This window comes from Petaurus breviceps, unplaced genomic scaffold, assembly GCF_028583685.1.
Source record: "Petaurus breviceps papuanus isolate PSGF00001 unplaced genomic scaffold, PetGlider_PUasm1.0 90579, whole genome shotgun sequence".
NCBI classification, from domain to species: domain Eukaryota; kingdom Metazoa; phylum Chordata; class Mammalia; order Diprotodontia; family Petauridae; genus Petaurus; species Petaurus breviceps.
The window spans coordinates 3439098-3459249 of record NW_027187278.1 but is presented as its reverse complement, the minus strand read 5'-3'; the positions used below and the strand labels follow the sequence as shown (position 1 = coordinate 3459249).

Below are 20152 nucleotides of genomic sequence, written 5' to 3'. Positions count from 1 at the left end.
TTTGACTTATAAAATAATAAAAATGTGTTCTTATTTGTATCACTTCAAAATTATGCTCCATTGCTGCCTCATCTTCAAGGTGAGTATAATGTTTTTAGCACCTGCTTCCAGGGTTGCAGCCACACTGTGCTTTGAAACAAGAAAGCTAAAACCTAACCCTGTATAGTTCAGATATTGCTAGAGCTGTTATCAAGAGTGGGTTTGAAGAAAAGCACCCTAGCAGAATAGCCAGCCACATCACTGAAGGGAATATTAATGAGACCTACTAGAAGCCCAAAGTTATTTCTCCAAAGAGTAAAAAGTTACAAACTAGTGGCCCCAGAGAAGTTATGGGAAAAGACAAATGACACTGTTCCCAGCCTGGCTGAGAGCATATCGTACATTTTCCTTTGAGAACAATTCTTTAAGAGAAGACAAAGTTATGACTTGATAAATATTTTCCAGAAAGGCCTCACTTTTTTTTAAAGCTATCTTATTGCAAGGATAGACCTCACAAATATACTTATTGAGGTTTCTTCCTCTCCTTAAGGAACAGCAACAACCACAACAAAAATCTAGCAATGTGTACATTTTTCTCTTTCTAAAACTTACAAGTTGTGAATAAGAGTAAGCCCTCCCTTCTTCAACATGTTCCATCACTCAATTAACCTTCTCCTCTTCATCCCCCAGAAAATATATACACAAGCATTTTTTTCCTCTAGCTAAAACATTTGTTGTCATTCACTAATGTTCAATTCTTTGTGACTATACATGTTGTTTTATGTGCAAAGATAGTAAAGTAGTTTGCCATTTTCTTCTCCAGCTCCTTTTACAGATGAGGAAACTGAGGCAAATAGGGTTAAGTAATTAATCCAGGGTTGCACAGTTAGTAAGTGAGTGAGGCTAGATTGGAACTCAGTTCTTGATTCTAGGTCTGGCACCTCATCTACTGTGCCAATTCATTGCCCAACTAAAATTTTGTTCTTTTTAATGACAATTTGATTTGAAGTTTCATGTGTGTGTCAATATCAGGACATATATGATGTACATGATGGTCAAAGACTGAAGATGGGAAAATTAAATAAAAATAGTAATACTTATTAAAGCTCCCATTTTATAGTTTTGATATTTGCAAAGCACTTCACATGAGATCAAATTTGATTTTATCTTGCCAATAATCAAATGAGGTGGTTGGTGTCATTATTTCCATTTTGCCAAAGAAGAAACAGTCTTAGAGAGTTTAAGTGACTTGCTCAGTTAGTAAGTGTCTTAGGATTGAAATCCATGCTTTCCTGACCATAAGTAGCACCTTCTATCCACTGGGCCACCTAGTACCCTAATAGCCTGTTTCACTTCTGCTGTCCATTTCCATCATTTGCTGAGTGATCTGAACTTTACTGGATATTGCAGAGATCACTAGCTCTGGAGTAAAAAAGGCTTAGTTCAAATCCAAATCTGACCCTTCCTACTTGTGTGACCTTAAGTGACCCAATTTATTTACTCTTCTTTTTCATTTATCAGTAAAATGAGAGGCTTGGTCTAAATTGACTCTAAGATCCCTTTAAGCTCTGGAGCTATGATGATTTATGATACTATGAAGTAAATGCTGTCAGTTAATAATAAAATATATTTCAACTTTTATACAATGGAAGATTCAGTCCAAGTTTTCACAAAAGCCTTGACTAACCATTTCTTCACAAAATAACCACAAATGGGAATCGAATAAATAAGTTGATTAATGTTGCATATATCATACAAAGCATATAAGTAGACCTCTTATGCTAATATAAAAGTTAAAATATAAAGGTACCTTTTTTACATATTTTATCTTTTATAACATAATATGCTCAAAGACAAGTCACATGGATACAAAATGATACATAAAAACAATGGCATGGGATAATTATACTGATATTAACACATTTTTTTCTGTTTGGAGTTAAGGCTTATTCTTATGTTTAATATAAAATCTGTTGTCAGAAAAACAAATTTCATATTTAAAATGCATGTGGAGAATTAGAAAAAAAGATAGAGGTGGTAAACTTTATATAGATATAAAATAAAATAAAAATAAAGATAGATTTTTTAAATCCTTGTCAAGCTAAATTTTAAAAATATGTTCATGGGGGAAGTAAAGAATAGAAAGTAGATGAAAGGATTTTGATTTAAAAAAAAATAATAAAATTTATTGGTACTTAATGCTTTACCAGAGAGAAATTGGGGCTTATATGGACAACAAATGAACTGTCTATGGTTTGTATTTGTTCATCGCAATGACACACCTTCCCCTTTTAAATTTACATTATGCTTGCAGTCTTCCTGAGGTTTAAGGGTTCTTGAAATTATTCTTTTGTAATGACAAGAGGCTTATATGATCATTTTGGGCAAGGAGGTGGCACTGTATGTTTTTTGGACTAGAATCAGGAAGACTTGAGTTCAAATCCAGCCTCATAAAAGCTTCCTTGGTTTGTGAACTTGGGTAAGTCACTTGTGTTTGCTTCAGTTTCCTCAACTATAAAATAGGGATAATAACAGGACCTATTTCTCAGAGCTGTTGTGAAAATTAAATGAGATAATATGTAAAAATCATTTAGCATAGTGTTCAGCACAGAGTAAGCAATATACAAATGGTTATTAACTCTTTCCCCTCATATAATTTTTTTTAATTGCATCACTACAACTAGGTTCAAATAATGAATCCCATGAAGGGGTGGCATTATTTAAATCTGAATTGCATGCTTCCATCAGACAGTAACCAATAACCATATTTTATATATTTATAACTTTAAATATTGCAGATTTGAATATATGTGACAATTTTGTCGGATTCATTGTTTATACTAATTGGAATGTAGCTGTAAATAAGTTTCCATAGAATATTAAGAAACATATTCAAGTTGTGATAATTAGTATTACTTGTGTCTCAGTGCTTTTTAATTTCTGAAACTAAAAAGAGGAAAAAAAGTGGCATTTACTCTATGACTCTCATTTTACTGACTTTATTTTACTTTCCTCTAAACCTATACAATCTAGGTAGAATACTTTGAATGGGTTGAAAGAAATGGGATGTGGGTTGAAAGAAATGGGATGTGCTGGAAACATTCATATATTCTGTACTTAAAGATGTCTATATTGGCAGTACCAGTGATGTTTAGCATTCTTCAGGTGTACTTTCTATAAAAGTTTTATTACACAATCTGCCTCAGAGCAGTCTAATTTCCAAAATGTTCCAGTGCAAGATGATTTCTGATGCAACACTATTGATTACAGTTAAACTTCGATCTAACTCTGAATTTTATTTAAGGAATTTCCTATAAATATGAAGGGCTGTAACTGTAAGAATATTAACACACTTGATAGGTACTTGGGTGCATCTGATTACTTATAATCCATCAGATCCCAAAAATATAGACATGCACAAATGCATGGCAATGGCATATTTGTAAAATATTCAGTAGATGGAAGTGCTGTGAAGACTTGCTGGGAGGAAAAAAAATTTAAATATTTTAGTCTGAGCATTAAAAATGAAACAGAGAAAACTGATATGCAAATAGAGCATTCTATGTCTTCATCTTGGTATTTAACATAGTGCCTGGCACATAGTAGGTACTTGACAAATGTGTATTACCCGACTGATTTATTCACATTCTATACTCAGTACACAGGCATCCTATAGCTTATGAGAAGATGAGGCAATAGTGATTGGCCCTGAAGAAATGAAAACAGCATAAAAGATGGAAAGGAACTGTATGACTGGGTCTTAATGATATTATATACAGATTGTTTGCAAATTAAGCCTTCAGTAGGAAGTTAATATCTAATTTATTGACCAGATGTTTTTCTCTATTCAGTTGAACCAGAATTCACATGACTCGAAATATCTACGATTTCAGTGACACAAGTCTTGTTTTGGGTATTCCCTCTATCAATGCAGATAGCAAATTTGTTTATAGCCTTAATTTTAGAAAATTACCCAATACTCAAAGTTTGCAATTTGACTATATACTACGGACCCATAGAGCTAGAAAGTATAAGAACAAGGCATCGTACTTAGGTCTTCCTTGCTCCAAGTCAAGACCTAATGTGATAATATTTGTAAAACACTTATCACAGTGCCTGGTGCATGTTAAGTCCTTTATAAATACTTTACACTCTTCCCCAAGTCCAGCACCCTGTTCACTGTGACAAATGGCCTCTCTGTTGAACCAAAGGGAAAGCATTAGGAATTAGATCTGAGATACCTGTGTCAAAGGGAATTCCTGAATGAGCAAGCTGTTTCTCATCGTGCTGGTCAATATCTTCTGTGAAACTTACTGTCTTAGAGATTAGCCTAGAATATTGAGAGCTTCTGTGACTTATGAAGGGTAACATAGCTTGTATCATAAATAATTCATATAAATGTTAGCTGTCAGTGTATATATTTAAGTGGCATGTACATATGTTAAGATTAAACACTATTAAAATAATTATTTTAGCTGCTGTATCTATCTATTGTTATTTTTTCATGTAATTGTCAGGATGAGTGGCAAGCAAAGAGTTGGATAATAGACAAAATATAATTCTTGTTGGTCAAGTGTGTCCAAATGGTACACTGGATAAAGAACTGCTGAAAGACAGAAAGACCTAGGTTGAAATTTTGCTTCTGACACTCTTGAAGCAACCCTCCATAGCTCATGCTATCTACAAAGAAAAAAAAAAAGAGAAATGAGAAACTATATAAAGAATTTGTGACCTACACAGTAGAAATATTTGGCAGAACAGAAAAACTTGGATCCATTGATAGCAAGTCTCAACAACAGCAACAATAACAAAAGAGATAATAACTGACTAGGAATTTAAATACACAGAAGGGAAAGACGATGTTGGGAGGAGGGGTGGGCCAAATGAATCAACAAACCTGTACTGCAATCTCAGAGACACATAGTGGTTAAATTCAACGATTTCAGTGACAAATGACATAGTCTGAAAACAACCAAAAGAGGACCTTTCAAATATAAATGAAAGGAAATCTGAACAAACTAGGCTATTCTGCACCCACCAGAATTTGCAAGAGGTAAGAGAACAATGTTTTCTAATGAGCAAAGGAGCTCAAGTTGTAACCCAAGGTGGCTTACACTAAAAATCTCAGCCTTATTATTTATTATTATTATTATTGTTGTTGTTGTTGCTTTTTGGAGGGGAAAGGGCAGGGCAATTGGGGTTAAGTGACTGTGCCCAAGGTCACGTGGCTAGTTTTGTGTGTGTGTGTGTGTGTGTGCATGTGTGTGTGTTTGTGTGTGTTAAGTGTCTGATGCTGGATTTGAACTCCTGACTCCAAGACCAGTACTCTATTCACTGCACCACCAACTGCCTCCTAATCATTATTTTTATTTTTTTAAACAAGTGGGGTTAAGTAACTTGTTCAAGGTTACATGGGCAGTTATTTTTGTGTGGGTGCTGAGTATCTGAGGCTGGAACTGATCCCAGGTCTCCCAACGCCAGGGCTGATGCTCCTACTGTGCCACTTGGCCGCCCCTAATCATTATTTTTTAAAAAAGTGGACATTCAACAAAAAAGAGACATTCAAAATATTCCTATAAAGAAAACCAAAACTGAAGAAAATGTTTGCCTATTAAATATCATGGAAACAGGATAATCATTTAAGCAACCAAGAAAAGGAAAGAAACAACAACAAAGAAAACATTAATGTATTTCTTTCTAAATGCTCACAGAAAGACAAGAGTAAAATTATCAGTCAAATAGATGGGGTGTAACAAACAGGCCTGAAATATCATGGACTGAACCTCCAAACACACCCTGGGTGTAGGGCAGTACTAAATTACAGAACTGGAGAAAAATAAAAAGAAAGAAGAAAATGAAGATGGAAGAGAATAAGTGATACCGTTTTTCCCCGATAATAAGACACTGTCTTACTATTTTTTTTGGAAAGAAAAACACCAGAGGGCTTATTTTCAGGGGCGGGCTTATGTTGTCTTGCCTCAGCTCTCCTCCGCAGCACTGCTCTCAATGGCGCCAGCAAGCAAATCACTGGGGAAAAACAGGATGACGCGCTCACTGCTGCAGCTCTGATTGGATGCAGCTCAGAGTGCAGCGTGCGTTTCACGGGGGGGGGGGGGCGGTGCATACAGAGGGTACCATAATGTAGCGTGTAGCGCAGGGGATCACCTTCACTACAGTAGCAATCTCAATAGGGCTTATTTTCGGGGGAGGGCTTATTTTAGAGGAATCTTACACAGTAAGGGGAAGGGTTATTTTTGGGATAGGTCTTATTATCGGGGAAACACGGTATACCCTTATTAAGTCAAAGGCTAACGGTTATGGGAAAAGAATCCCTATGGGCTCCCATAAAGAGGAGTACATACAAGAGAATGAGCATGGGGAAGAATTTTAAAAGGAGGATAAAAAGAGGGAAATTTTTTTAAAGTGGTGGTAGTGGGTACAGCTGATGTAGACTCTCATGGGAAAAAATATTCTATAAGGAGAGATTGAGATTTTAAAATAGGTATAATATACAGGGATTTGGTACTTAGACCACCCATCCTGCCCCAGAAGGGGAACTGGAGCTCTTGAGGGCAACTGACACCCAGAAGAAAAAGCATGGACCTATGGAGAAGAGAATATGGAAAGTGGGATAAATCTAACATTTGGTTTCAAAAATTAACTTTATTGTCATAAAATAAGGCAAACATTTATATAGTAGTTTCTTTAGAAAAAAAATATATTGGACTTAATTGAATTGATAGTTAATTTGAGTAAGCTGTAAGATTTTAGCTATAAAACTAATATGATTTTAGATTACTTGAGAGAAGCATAGTGTCCAGAACTAAACATGTAACAATTTCTCTTACCTTCATCCTAGACATACAAAATGAGGAATCTTATCTTTAGATCTGGATGATGTGTTTTGGGAAAGCTATTTATACACCAGAGTATGTTCCAGGAAAAACAATAAGGATGGAAACAGTTCATCAATTCATGTCAAATAAAGATCAATTTGGGGAAAATAGGCATTTTTAGATGTAGCAGAGTAGACTTGAAAGCTATGATAGCTGTCTTCAAATATTTAAAGAACTACCATGGAAAAGAGGAATTTGATGACTTCTGTTTAGTTCCAAAGGGCAGAGCTAATAGCACAATGTGGAATATATAAACAGGAAGATTTAGATGTGATTTAAGTAAAAAATTACCTAATCATTATAATTATGCAAATATATGATGAATGCCTAAGAAGGTTGGAGTAGGGTTGAAAGTGCAGTATAATATTAAGGTTCAGGAAAAGGTTGGATGAAAATAGTGATATGTTCAGGTAAAAGCTGGACAAAATTGCTTCTAAGGTAGTCCTCAGTTCTATGAGATTTTATGACTAAAATGCTCTTAAATTTAGAGAGGGAGGGAAGCTTAAATGAAATTTGGTCCGATACACAGGTTAGGAAACAGGCTCAAGAAATTTAAATAATTTGTTTGGATTCATAGAGCTAGTAAATGTCAGGGGCAGGATTTGAATTTACGTCTTTCTGCTTCCAACCTAAGCACTGTAATCTATGTTGTGCTGCCTTCATAATTTCTTCACATGTCTAACATGTGTACAGTTACATCGGCTACATGGCTCAGTGGATAGAACACTGAACCTGGAGTCAGGAACACTTGAGTTCAAATATGGCCTCAAAAACTTATTAGCTGTATGACCCTGGACAAGTCACTTAACTCTTATATACCTCAATCCACTGAAGAAGGAAGAGACAAACCTCTCCAGTATCTTTGTGAAGAAAATCTCTTGGACAGCATAGTCCATGGGAGTCAGATATAAATGAATAACAATGCATATTTTCCAAAGTTATGCATTCAGGAAGGAGAAAGAATTCTGCTTCCTCTGAAGAAACATACTTTTTACTTATTTTGTTCATATCCACCATCACATGTTCCAAAATATTTGCAACACATTCATTAGATTGAAGAGATATTTTAGCAATCCTATAAAATAGATCTGCCACTAATTTGCTGCATAATAAACCATTTACCTTCTTTTTATTTTATTTTATTCAGTATCATAGAGTCAAATTCTTGCATTTATAAAGATGGACACATATGTAATATAGTTTGATTTGTAACTGAAGTACTCTGGAAATTAGTGGCAATTTCATGCTTTGCTGAATGTATCCAAGGGTAAATTTAGGCCTTATTCACTGTAACAATTAACCAGTAAACTAGACTTGATTTAACATCAATTATTGTATGCAATCATAAGAAATTAAAAGCATTTTCTATTGTTTAAGATATGAAATACTTTATATCTGTATAAGAAAGGATATTGGGATTCAGAAGCTTTCAAAAAAGTATTTTAAGCACATTTATATACAAAAAGCCAGTCCTATATAACACAGGGAAGAAGGTGAATCTTTGTTGAACTTAGATTCCCATTCTGATTCCTCTACCCTACCTCCACTACAAGTAATCCTTCTTTTCATTCCAGTTATTCAATATGATTTTATTCCCATTTACTTCCATCCACAGACCTCCATCTCCATTATCTATTTTTAAAATTTTTTCACATAGTGATTTAAATGACTTTGAGGTGTTTGCTGTTTTTTACGGGGACTGAAGTTTTATAGATGAATAGTCTAAAGTTAGCAACGATCTTAGCAATAATCTCCAATCAGTTCATAAAGTGCTTTGAAAATGCAAAAGATAATTATATGAGTCCTTTAATCTCCTTTTCTCAGGCTAAAACCTACAATTAATTTAACCATTTAGGCCATTTAAAATAATGACAAAGTGAACAATAAGTCAACAGATAATATTAAATACACTAAGTTTGAGATTCAGTATCAATCTTTTCACTCCTTATCTCTATTTCTTTTTGCCTTCATCCATCTCTGTCTCACACTCACTATTTCTAAGCTTCTCTGTCATAAATTTTATTTAAATTTTCTCAATAAGCACAGGCATTTAAATGTATATATATAAACAAGAACATAGACAAGAATAGAAACACGAATAAAGCAAATAAAATAATAATGAGAGTCAAGAGCTAAGAGGGTGGAAAAAAGCCAAGAAGTTGCCTGAGCTATCCCCAGTTTCCCTCAGAACCAGTGTTAAATTATGCCTCTAAGCATTCTTTTTTTAACTTTTTTTTATTTTTCAAATGCTTTATTAACTTCTGACTTACATCATTCATTTCTGCCAGATTTTGAGTTACAAATTTTCTCCCTGTTTTTCCCCTACCCACCACCCCCAAATAGCAGTCCCACAAGATATCCCCTCCTTCAATCTGCTGTGTCCCATATTTTCTCCCATACCCCTTTCGACTTTTCCAGTGGATTTCTATGTCCCAGTGCTTGTATATCTTATTTCCCAATTACATGTAAAATGGTATTAATAATAGTGTATATATATATATTTAAATATTTGATTTTAAAACTTTGAATTCCCGATTCATTCCCTTCCTCCCTTGTCACCCACCCTTACTGGGAAGATAAGCAGTTCAGTATAGATTGTAAATGTGTGGCTAATGCAAAACAATAACATAGTAGATATATTGTAAAAGACTGACTATATTTCCATCCCACCTTCCACTTGTCCTATCCTCTACTTTGATCCCGTCCCTTTTCAAAAGTGGGTGTTTCCAATTCCCCCCCCCAGCCTGCCCTCCTTTCCCTCATCCCCCCTCTAATCCCCTTCCCCCCTACTCTCCTGGAGGGTGAGACACCTTCTTTAGTGTGTATTTCATTCCCTCCTCAAGCCAAATTCAATGGGAATAAGTTTGACCCGTTCCCTTTTGCCTTCCTATACTTCCCTTGCATTGTAACCATTTTTGCTCGCCTCTTCTATATGAGATAGTTTACCCCATTCTGTCGCCCCCCATCTCCTCTCATTACATTCCTCTCTCACCTCTTAATTTCACCTTTTAAGTATCATCCCTTCCTGATAAATTGGTCCTGTGCCCTCTATGTATACATGTAAACATGTATACACACATTCACATATGTATTCATATACCCTCACATATAGAAATATATATATACATACATACACACACACACCCATATATATATATATATATATATATATTGCTATTCCCTTCAACTACTGAGAAAAGTTTCATAAGTTACAATTATTGTTTTTCCATGTAGGAATGTTAATAGTTCAACTTTGATAAGTTCCTTATGATTTCTTTTCCCCTGTTTACCTTCTCATGCTTCTCTTGCTTCCTGTATCAGAATGTCAAATTTTCTATTCAACTCTGGTTTTTTCAGCAAAAATGCTTGAAAGTCCTGTATTCCACTGAATGACCAATTTCCCCCTGAAACATGATACTCAGTTTTGCTGGGTAGGTGATTCTTGGTTTTAATCCCAGCTCCTTTGACCTCCAGAATATTATATTCCAAGCCCTTCTCTTCCTCAGTGTAGAAGCTGCCAGATCCTGGGTTATCCTGTTTTTTCCCCACAATATACAAATTGTTTCTTTCTGGCTGCTTGTAATATTCTCTCCTTAATCTGGTAATTCCAGAACCTGGCTATAACATTCCTAAGAGTTTTCTTTTCAGGATCTTTTTCAGGAGGTGATCGGTGGATTCTTTCAACCTCTATTTTTCCCTCTGGTTCTAAAACATCAGGGCAGTTTGCTTTGAGAACTTCCTGGAGGATGATTTCTAGGTTCTTACTTTGATTGTGGCTTTCAGGTAGTCCAATAATTTTTAAATTATCTCTCCTGGATCTATTTTCCAGGTCTGTGGTTTTTCCCATGAGGTATTTCACATTGCCTTCTATTCTTTCATTTCTTTGGATCTGTTGAACAGCATCTTGATTTCTCATAAAGTCATTACCTTCCATTTGCTCCAATCTAATTCTGAAGCAATGATTCTCCTCATTGAGATTTTGAGATTCTTTTTCCATCTGGCAAATTCGGCTTTTTAAGGCATTCTTGTCCTCATTGCCTTTTTGAGCCTCTTTTGCCATTTGAGTTAGTCTATTTTTTAAGGTGTTATTTTCCTCAGTCAGGCTGTTGACTCTCATTTAATAATTTTCTTGCACTGTTCTCCTTTCTCTTCCCAATTTTTCCTCCACTTCTGTTATCTGCTTCTTAAGGTCCTCTAATGGCCTGTAACCAGATTGTATTTTCCTTTGAAGCTTTTGGTGCAGGAGTTCTGACTTCACTGTCTTCCTCCTGTTCCATGCTTTGCTCCTTTTTGTCCACAAAATAGGAATCCAATGTTGGAATCTTCTGTCTGCTTTATTTCCTTTGCCTGGTCACGTTGCCCTTCAGTCACTTGACCCCTGGGCTTTTTGCCAAAGTCAGACCCTGGCAACAGACAGGGAAGCTTACGTCCCAAACGCTGGGGTTTTCTCAGCTGCCAGAGGTATTAGATGGGTGCCCTTTCTGAGGTCTCCACATGCTCTGGCAAGCTGGACACACACTCCAGGACATCCACCCTAGAACGAATTCTAGATCCAAGAAGGTTAAAGCAAGAGCCATTACTCCTTGGAATGGTGCTTGTTCCCCCTACACTCGGCAGGCCAGTCACTGAAGTTGCCATATGGCACTGGCTGGCTGTGGCAGCTTCTCAGCAGCTTCTTGCCCCAGGGCAAAAGTCAGGCACTCCCACTTACTGGGTCCCAAGGTCCAGACCGCTCTGACCTTTCACTTTGTAATCCGCATCTATGTGTTGACAAATCTGGAAATGGCCACAGCTGCTGCTTATCTTGAATCCCTCTGGTTAGGGGTTGGTCAGGCCCGGCCTGGGGCTAAAGCATCAGCATGGGGCTGGGCTCAGCTCCAGAGCACTGTGCTGGCAGGTTCCTCCCGGCCTCTCGGCCTTTCCTCAGTGGGAGGTTAGCTTCTGTATGTCATTTTGTGGGTTCTACAGCTCCAAAATTTGCTTAGAGTCCCCTTTTTACAAGGATTGGGGAAGGTGTAAGTGGGAGCAGCAGGAGGTCCTGATTCTATTCCGCCATCTTGACTCCCCTAAGCATTCTTGAGTAATAGAAACTGCAAAAAGACTGTATGAAACAATCTTGCAGGTTAAGATAACTTGGAGGCATATCAGGAATGGTCTGTCTCACTTGAGAAGAAGGGGAGCTCAGTCCAGCACAGATGGTGTCTGGGCAAGTCGTTTAGAGGATCTCAGCCACAGCACAGATCAGTAATCAAGTTCTGACTTGCCAGAACTCCCCACAGTTTGGCTTATCAGGCCAGTGGCACAGCAGGCCAGCTGTGAGACTGTCAGACCCAGCACAGAAGTCAAATTGCCAGCCCTAGAACCCAAGGGACTACAGCTGCAACTACACCTGCCAACCATAGTGCACTGGTCAAGCTGCCAGAACCTGAGGACCTGGTGCAGAAAGCCTCTTACCAGGCCCCTGGACTTCAGGACAAGAAGTTTGTGACAGTGCCTCCTATCCACCAGGAGGAGAGCTCAACTTTAAAAAGCACAAAATAGCCTTGAAAAAGAGCAAGTAATATAAAAGAGCCCTGACCATAAAAAACTACCATGGCGATAGGGAAGCTCAAAACACAAACTCATAAGAGAAAAACATTATTAAAACAAATACATACAAAACTTCAAAGGGCAGTATAAATTGGTCTCAAGGCCAAAAAGCCTTGGAAGAACTCAAAATAGATTTTAGAAATCAAATAAGAGAGGTAGAAGAAAAAATGGAAAAAAAGAAATGAGAGGTATGCAAGACAGAGTCAATAGCTTGGAAAAAGAAGAACAAAAACTGAATGAAAAAAACCAATTCTTTAAAAAATAGAATTTGTCAAATGTAAAAAAAAACAATTTATTGAAGAAAACAACTCATTTTAAAGCACAACTAACCAAGTAGAAGAGGAGATACAAAAGTTAACCTAAGAAAATAATTCCTTAAAAAATAGAAATGGGCAATTGGAAGCTAATAACTCTATGAGACATTAAGAATAAGTCAAACAAAATCAAAAGAATGAAAAAATAGAAGAAAATGTAAAATGCCTCATTGGAAAAACAGCTGATTTGCAAAACAGAACCAGGATAGATAATTTAAGAATTTTTGGGCAACTTGAAAGCCATGATCAAAATAAAAGAGCCTGGAAAGCATCTTTCAAGAAATTGTCAAGGAAAACTGCCTTGGCATCCTAGAACCAGAGGGTAAAAGTCACTGAAGAAACCTACAAATCACTTCATGAAAGAGGTCCCAAAATGAAAATTCTAAGGAATATTGTAGCCAGATTCTAGAAGTATCAGCTCAAGGAGAAAATACCACACGCCACAGTCAAGATTACACAGGACTTAGCAGTTGTATATTAAAGGAGCAGAAGGTTTGGGGTATGATATTCTAGAAGGCAAAGGAGCTTGGATTACAACCAAGAATCAACTCCCCAGAAAAACTGATGGTAATCTTTCAGAGGGGAAGATGGATATTAATGAAGAAGTAAAAAGTCCTGAGGAACCTTTGAATCCTTGTTAGTTACTAGAATGGTTTTGGTTTCAGAAAAAATGGAAGCAGAAGTTAAGGAAAGAGTTGACATCAGAGAGAAAATGAAGCCACTAATAAGAAGATTCCACTTGCTGTTTGACCATATCACACACAACAGAGTTTTACAAAGAAATCATGCCCCCTCTAGGATTGAATTATACTGGTAGTGGGTGATAAGTTACTAATATTCAGTTCTACTCATTCTATGTATTGCCTAGCATTCCCTTTCCTGTGCAGGAATTACCTACCTGTTTCTTAACTGGTTCATTTTAAAGACTGAGTACTTTCTTTAAATCTCTTGTAAGTCTGAATGACTCATTGACTAAAGATGTATCTATTCCTTAAGAACCTACTTCTTGGGGAACCTACATCCCCTTTTGAAAAGGTAGACAACCCAAAAGCAATAAACCTAGGGCAAACCATAAGGCAGGTAACAGATAGAGGATGGTACTGGTTACTTGTCACTGTATCCTTATTTAGGTAGCTAGGTGGAACACTGTCTAGATCTCTGGACCTTCAAGCAGGAAGACTTGAGTTCAAATCTGCCTCAGATGCTTATTAGCTCTGTGGTCCTGGCCAAGTCGCATAACTTCATTTGCTTCAGTTTCTTCAATTGTAAGGATCAAGTCATAAGGCTCAAATGAGATATTTTAAGTGCTTAGTATAGTGTTTGATACATAGTAGGTCCTATATAAATGTTTATTTCCTTTCCTGAGTCTTTGAGCTAGAAATTCAATGCAATGATAATGGTGATAAAACTTTTATTGATACAGGTTTTGTAGTTTTGAAAGCTGATATGTGCCAAAGAAATGAAAGAAACAATAACTGTGAGAAAGATTTTGATGAAACAAAGATTTTCTGGGCTTGTTTGAAGAAAGCCTTCATTCATGAGATATAATAGAGGAATGGATACTGCTAAAATTATGAGATCTCCAGTCTGAGATCTTCAAGCAGAGCCTTAATGATATCTTGTGAATATTGTTAAAGGGATTCATGGTTAAATGCAGATTGATTTGTCTTTTCTAATAACATATTATTTAATATCTTAGGATAATTCCTAAGACCTTGAAATCAGATCATCTAATATTTTGAATGTATAGCAAGCTAGGGGAAGCAGTTACACACAAGAATCTAGGAGTTCCTTTATTGGTTCTAGAATGCCTACATAGTTCTACTACTGATGTTGACTGGCATCCCAACTTGACCTAGGAAGAAAATGCTTACCTCTCAGCTACTGGCTCCATCTGTTGACATTCCTGGGGCCACACAGTACAATGGACAAGCTGAGTAGCTCTTCTTTCCAAGAAATCAAGTCCATATGCTTCCAGCATATGTCTCTGTCCACTCTGCTAGCTCTGGTCTCTGGCTTTTGGAATATATAGTTCTTTTTTTCAGGGCAAATTCTGAGTATAGCTCAGGTGTATAAACTAGCTCTGAAACGTCAACTAGTCATAATCAATATGGCAACCACAACAACAAATAACCTATGTGAAGCTCATAAATTATTAAAGAGCAGACGTTATTAATGGAATTGCACAGCTGGTTTCTTGTTTTCATTTTTATAAAGAGATAGAATCAATACCAGATCATATCCCTCATCAGTAGGGGAGGGTAATGAGGGCTGAGAATCATTCCTTGTCATACTCATTGCAAAGACTAGAATATCCTTCCCCTGCTCCTATCTCTACCTAATGAATCTCTACCTAAATGATTGAAACCCAACTGAAATGTTGCCTCGTATAAAACAATTTTGATGTGTCTGAAGTTCAAAATAACTTCAATTTTTGACCCCTACATAGCAATTAGTTTTGCAGTTCTTTGATATAATTTTATTTATTACTGAAGTTATTTTTTTCTTACCCTCTAACTAGACTATAAATGTCATTAATTCAGTAATTCTATCTAACTTAATACTTGTCTCTTCTGTAGTACTAGCATGGTGATGGAAACATAGTTCAGTGAGTTCTTAATAAATACTTATTGAATGAATAAATTAATTCCTCAAAGATAATCATTCTCTAACACAGTCTAGGATATTCTTTATTAATACAGTTCTCGATTTATTGAATAATCTAGTTAATGGGCATGGATTGATCCCTTAGATTCTCAAGGCTATTCCTATTGATTCAGAAATATTTGTTATCATAACTCTACATATCTACCCCACATTTCTCTTGAATTTATCTTCTTTTTATTCAGTTAGGATCCTACTTTAGGCCCTCAATGTCATTGCAGAGTTTGATTTCTAATGAAATCCCCAAGATATTTGTCCTTCACCCTATGCTGTTGAATGATTTTTAGCAATGATTTGAATGGAGATATAGATTGAAATTATCAAAACTGTAAATGATACAATAGTGGTGAGATTAGCTAATGTGTTTGTACAATATAGTCTGGATCTGACAAATAAGAAAGATGAGTCAAAACTAATTAGGTAAAGTTTAATAGGAATATGCATAAAGCAGAAATATTATTACACATTATATATTAATGTAGCCACTATGCTATAGTGTTAAGTTTAGAGTCAGGGAGACTGTGGTTGCAATTTTGTCTCTGTCCCATCTTTGTGACATCATCTTAAGTAAATCAGGTATTCTCAGGCAATTTACATACTAAGTCATATAGTCATGGTTCTGAATTAGTAGACAGACTTCTGTAACAGTAAGCACAATGGAACACCCAGGATTGCCTGCTAATGTAGGTTCTTTGATGTGCTTTTAAAGGAAAGTGATAAAAAAGGGGTTAACAATCCTACTTTTAATTACATTCAAGGTCAGCACCCTGAAATTGGAGAAAATACAGAGTAAATACAAGCAGAAAAATTAGCACAAAGATCAACAGGCAGAGCCCCAGCTGTCTGACAAAGTGCTATATACTTTACATCCATCACTAGATTGAGGGAGAACAGACATCTAAGCAGTCAGGGGGTTCTGAACATAGAACTACTCAGAGTCTTGACCAGGAAATCAAAAGATCCTTCTCATGAGCAAACCCCCCAAGTAAAATACCAACCTCACAAAATATATAATAAAGACTCAGCCTCCTGGTTGGCTCAAAGCCAAGGCCCACAACCTACTTGATTTAGCACAGTTGTGAATTATCATAGTTCAAAGGAGATTAAACTTCAGATAGTTACAATATAACCTGAGCCTAGGAAACTGAACTTTAGAAAAAAAAAAAAACAACAATAAAAAATTCTACTTTGCTTATGCTTACAACTTCCCAAACTGAGATGTTCCCACATTGATGGAAAAAGAGATACTTTTTACATATCTTTGAGATGGATAAATGAATGTGAAGTAAGGCCATCAACTAAACAAACATAAAAGACTGATATGTAGTTCAAGGGATCATAAATGTAGAGCTTAAAGTATGTCATAGGTGTCTTGTCAATACTTTATGTGAAAAAATAAGGAATTTAATGGCTGAAAATTCAATTAGTTACCAGTTTCACAGGAATATAATAAGAGGCAATACAATTTTAAGCTCTATTAACAGAGAGATAATGCCTACAGTTCTAATATCACAGTGCTAGGGGTTCTTGTAGAGGAAGTAGAAATTGACTTAAAAAAAAGGAAATACAGATGCCTTGACTTAAAGTCCTTTAAAATCCTTTCTGGATCTCAATTTCTACATCTATAAAACAGAGTTAGTAGTACTTGTGCCCCCTTCCTCATAGTATGTTTATAAGGAAAGTACCTTTTTATATATATGTATGCATATATTAATTATTATTAGTAATATTAACATATAAGTCTGAAAAGCCTAAAGTAATTAATTCAAGCATCATAAAAATTAACATCGATAATCAGGTGTTTTTTTTTTATTTTAGTATGTAGATCAATCCCTTAATAATGCACTTATTTAAAATGGAATTTCATTCCATATTGAATAAAAATTAAAAGACTGTTTTTGTAGAGTTTGCCAGCAAAATAAGCCATGCTGAATTATGGGAACTCTAAATGAGTATCAGATCAGCAAGGGCAGAAGCAATCTTCGTAATGGCTTGGAAGTTACAGCCCATGGGAGATGAGAGAATCAGAAAATGAGCTCAAGCTCAAAGCTGATAGATACTAAGGTAGCCCATGTGAGCCTAAAGGGATTAACTGTATAATATTCTAGTTAAATGATCACTTTTCCATTTTACTCTTTAAATGAGAGCAAAAGAAATGGAAATATATTAGATTTTTTTTACTGATTAACAAAGTGATTAAGGGTAGAAACTATATGACTCTGGCCACAACCTATTTAATAAAACATTTTAAATGAAAAGAAATAACATGGAAACAATGTATTAGTATAAATAAGAGGAAAAATAAAAATTGCTTTAAGTTTCTTTTCCCATGGGATTGCCAAGTGTGACATAGATAAATCTGCTTTTAAGAAAGTTATTATCTCTAAAAACATCTATTTAACATGATTTTTCCCTCATTATATGGACATCATTTTTCCTTGCACTGAAAGGGATACTTTCAAAAAAAATTACTCCTATATAACTATGCTTTGAATTCTATGCTACTAATGGTAAACAGCATAGTGATCAATTCTACCAATTATATTGCATTTTGTGAAACATTTAGAATAGTGAGATTAGAGGTTGCTAAGTAATTGTAATTTATTTCTATGATTCTAAATGAATTAAATATGGGGGGCAGCATACACAATTTTGCATAAAGTTAAGCTAATGGGCATTTAACTTACAAATTAAGTTTCTTTAATGTTTCATAGAATGGGATTGTCATTAAAGAGCTGTTTTTGCAAGGATTTGTTAATTTGCCCCATATGTATTCCTAGACATAGTATTTTAAAAATTATATTATAACCATTGGAAACTGTTATTAAATGCTTAATCAGCATTGGAACTATTATCACATGACAACAGACTTTTGAAAGTCTCTGAAAACAAATGGTTTAAAAATCATCCTTACCTAGCCAACTATAACAGCATTATTTTCTTTTTTTTTTTCCCAAAGCCATTCTGAATATTTATTCTTTAGAAATTCACAATATTGCCATAAGGGATTGTGGCCCAATGGATAAAGTGATATGCTGAGTTTATGCAGCAGGCTTCTTTTCAGGGGCAGGCTTCTTTTCGGCTGCTGGCTTCTTTTGTGCAGCAGGTTTCTTTTCCATAGGCTTCTTTGCTGCTGGAGGCTTCTTTTCTGCTGGTTTCTTTTGCCCTGGAACCTTCTTTGCTCCTGCAACCTTCTTATTACCTGCAAGCTTCTTCTTCTCAGCTGCTTTCTTTGCCTCCATAATCTTCTTTAGTGCAGCAGCTCTTTTGTTTTCTCTGATTCTCCGATTCTTAGCATGGCGCAGAATTGTATTCCGGCGCATAGTCTCGGCATATGGGTTCAGTTTCACCATGATTCTCAAGTTCTTCAGAGGATTCTTCTTGAGTACTCGTCTATGAATCTTTTTGCGTGGTGCACGGAGGGCCCTCCGGATCTCTGGGCTTTTCAAAATCCTGGTAAGGTCTGTGTTGGTCATCTTGTGCATGGGAAGATTGTAGTGACTCTTCAGGGTGGCATGCCTGCGCCATGTACCATACAGGTCATCCAACTTGCGGAAAGCACTGATTTCAGTCCAAATACAGAAACGCCCCACATGTCCACCAGGAGCAAGTCTCAAAAGGTTCAATTTACTCACATTAAGTAGAGTGATACCAGGAATGTTTCTGAAGGCCTTGATAATACCATTGTCTTCATTATAGATGATACAAGGTCCCTGACGCTGGATCCCACGACGGTTTCTCATTTTACCCTTACCAGCTCTCATTCGCTGAGAAGCATAGACCTTTTTAATATCATTACATGCCTTCAGTTTCTTAAGCAGCAAAACTGCTTCCTTGGCCTTCTTATACCCCTCAACTTTATCTTCAACCACTAGAGGAAGTTCTGGGACTTCTTCAATTTGATGACCTTTTGACATGACCAGAGCCGGCAGGGCAGAGGCTGCCAATGCAGAACAGATGGCATAACGTTTTTGTGTTGTATTTACTCTGTGATGGCAACGGCGCCAAGTCTTGGTAGGAGCAAACATGCGACCTCCTCGGCACATATTTCCAAAAGCACCCTGGCCAGAGCGGTGAGTCCCTCCACCCCCAACACGAGGAATGCGAGCAACAGCTCTGCCAGTGCCCCAAGACTCAGCACTGGTTTGATGACCTGCTAATTCACTGACAGCATAAGGTTGCCGGTTGTTTTTCCTCAAATTGGTATGAACAAAATTCACAATATCTGGACGAATAGGAGCCTTAAAGACAGCAAGCAAGGTAACATTTTTGCCAGATACTTCCCCTTTTTCGGAGTACACAGATATCAAGGGGCATACACAAGCCATGGCGGGCACCGGAGAGTCAACAGCATTATTTTCTTAACTAACACTCACAGCATTATTTTCTTAACTAACACTCATGTTTCTGAAGTGGCTTCTTACCAGAAAAGGGCACAAGAAGTAACTTTGACTGATCAGGATAAGAGGTGAACTGGCCATGTATTAAGAATGAAAGACAAGGGGTGGCCAGATAGCACAGCGAGTAAGAGCACTGACTTCAGTGTCGGGATGACCTGGATCGAATCCCAGGCTCAGATAGTCAGCACCACACCCAGAAATAACTGGCCATGTAACCTTGAGCAAGTTACTTAACCCCGATTGCTTTAATAAAAAAAAAAAATTAAAAAGAATGAAAGACAAACTGCCAAAGTTCTATGAAGGGAACTTT

The 20152-nt window shown here is 36.4% G+C and overlaps 1 protein-coding gene across 1 annotated transcript; it reads right to left on the bottom strand.

Annotated features, from left to right (window-relative positions):
• Window positions 1-18375: 18375 nt before the first annotated feature.
• LOC138142438 (large ribosomal subunit protein uL4-like) lies at window positions 18376-19782 on the bottom strand. The gene has a single exon (XM_069063488.1). It carries the CDS (start codon window positions 19768-19770, stop codon window positions 18484-18486), a length of 1287 nt encoding a protein of 428 aa, XP_068919589.1. The 5' UTR covers window positions 19771-19782; the 3' UTR covers window positions 18376-18483.
• Window positions 19783-20152: the final 370 nt, after the last annotated feature.

Bases quoted from the DNA above. Each gene is read 5' to 3' on its own strand.
- LOC138142438 (XM_069063488.1), bottom strand. From the start codon at position 19,770: ATGGCTTGTGTATGCCCCTTGATATCTGTGTACTCCGAAAAAGGGGAA.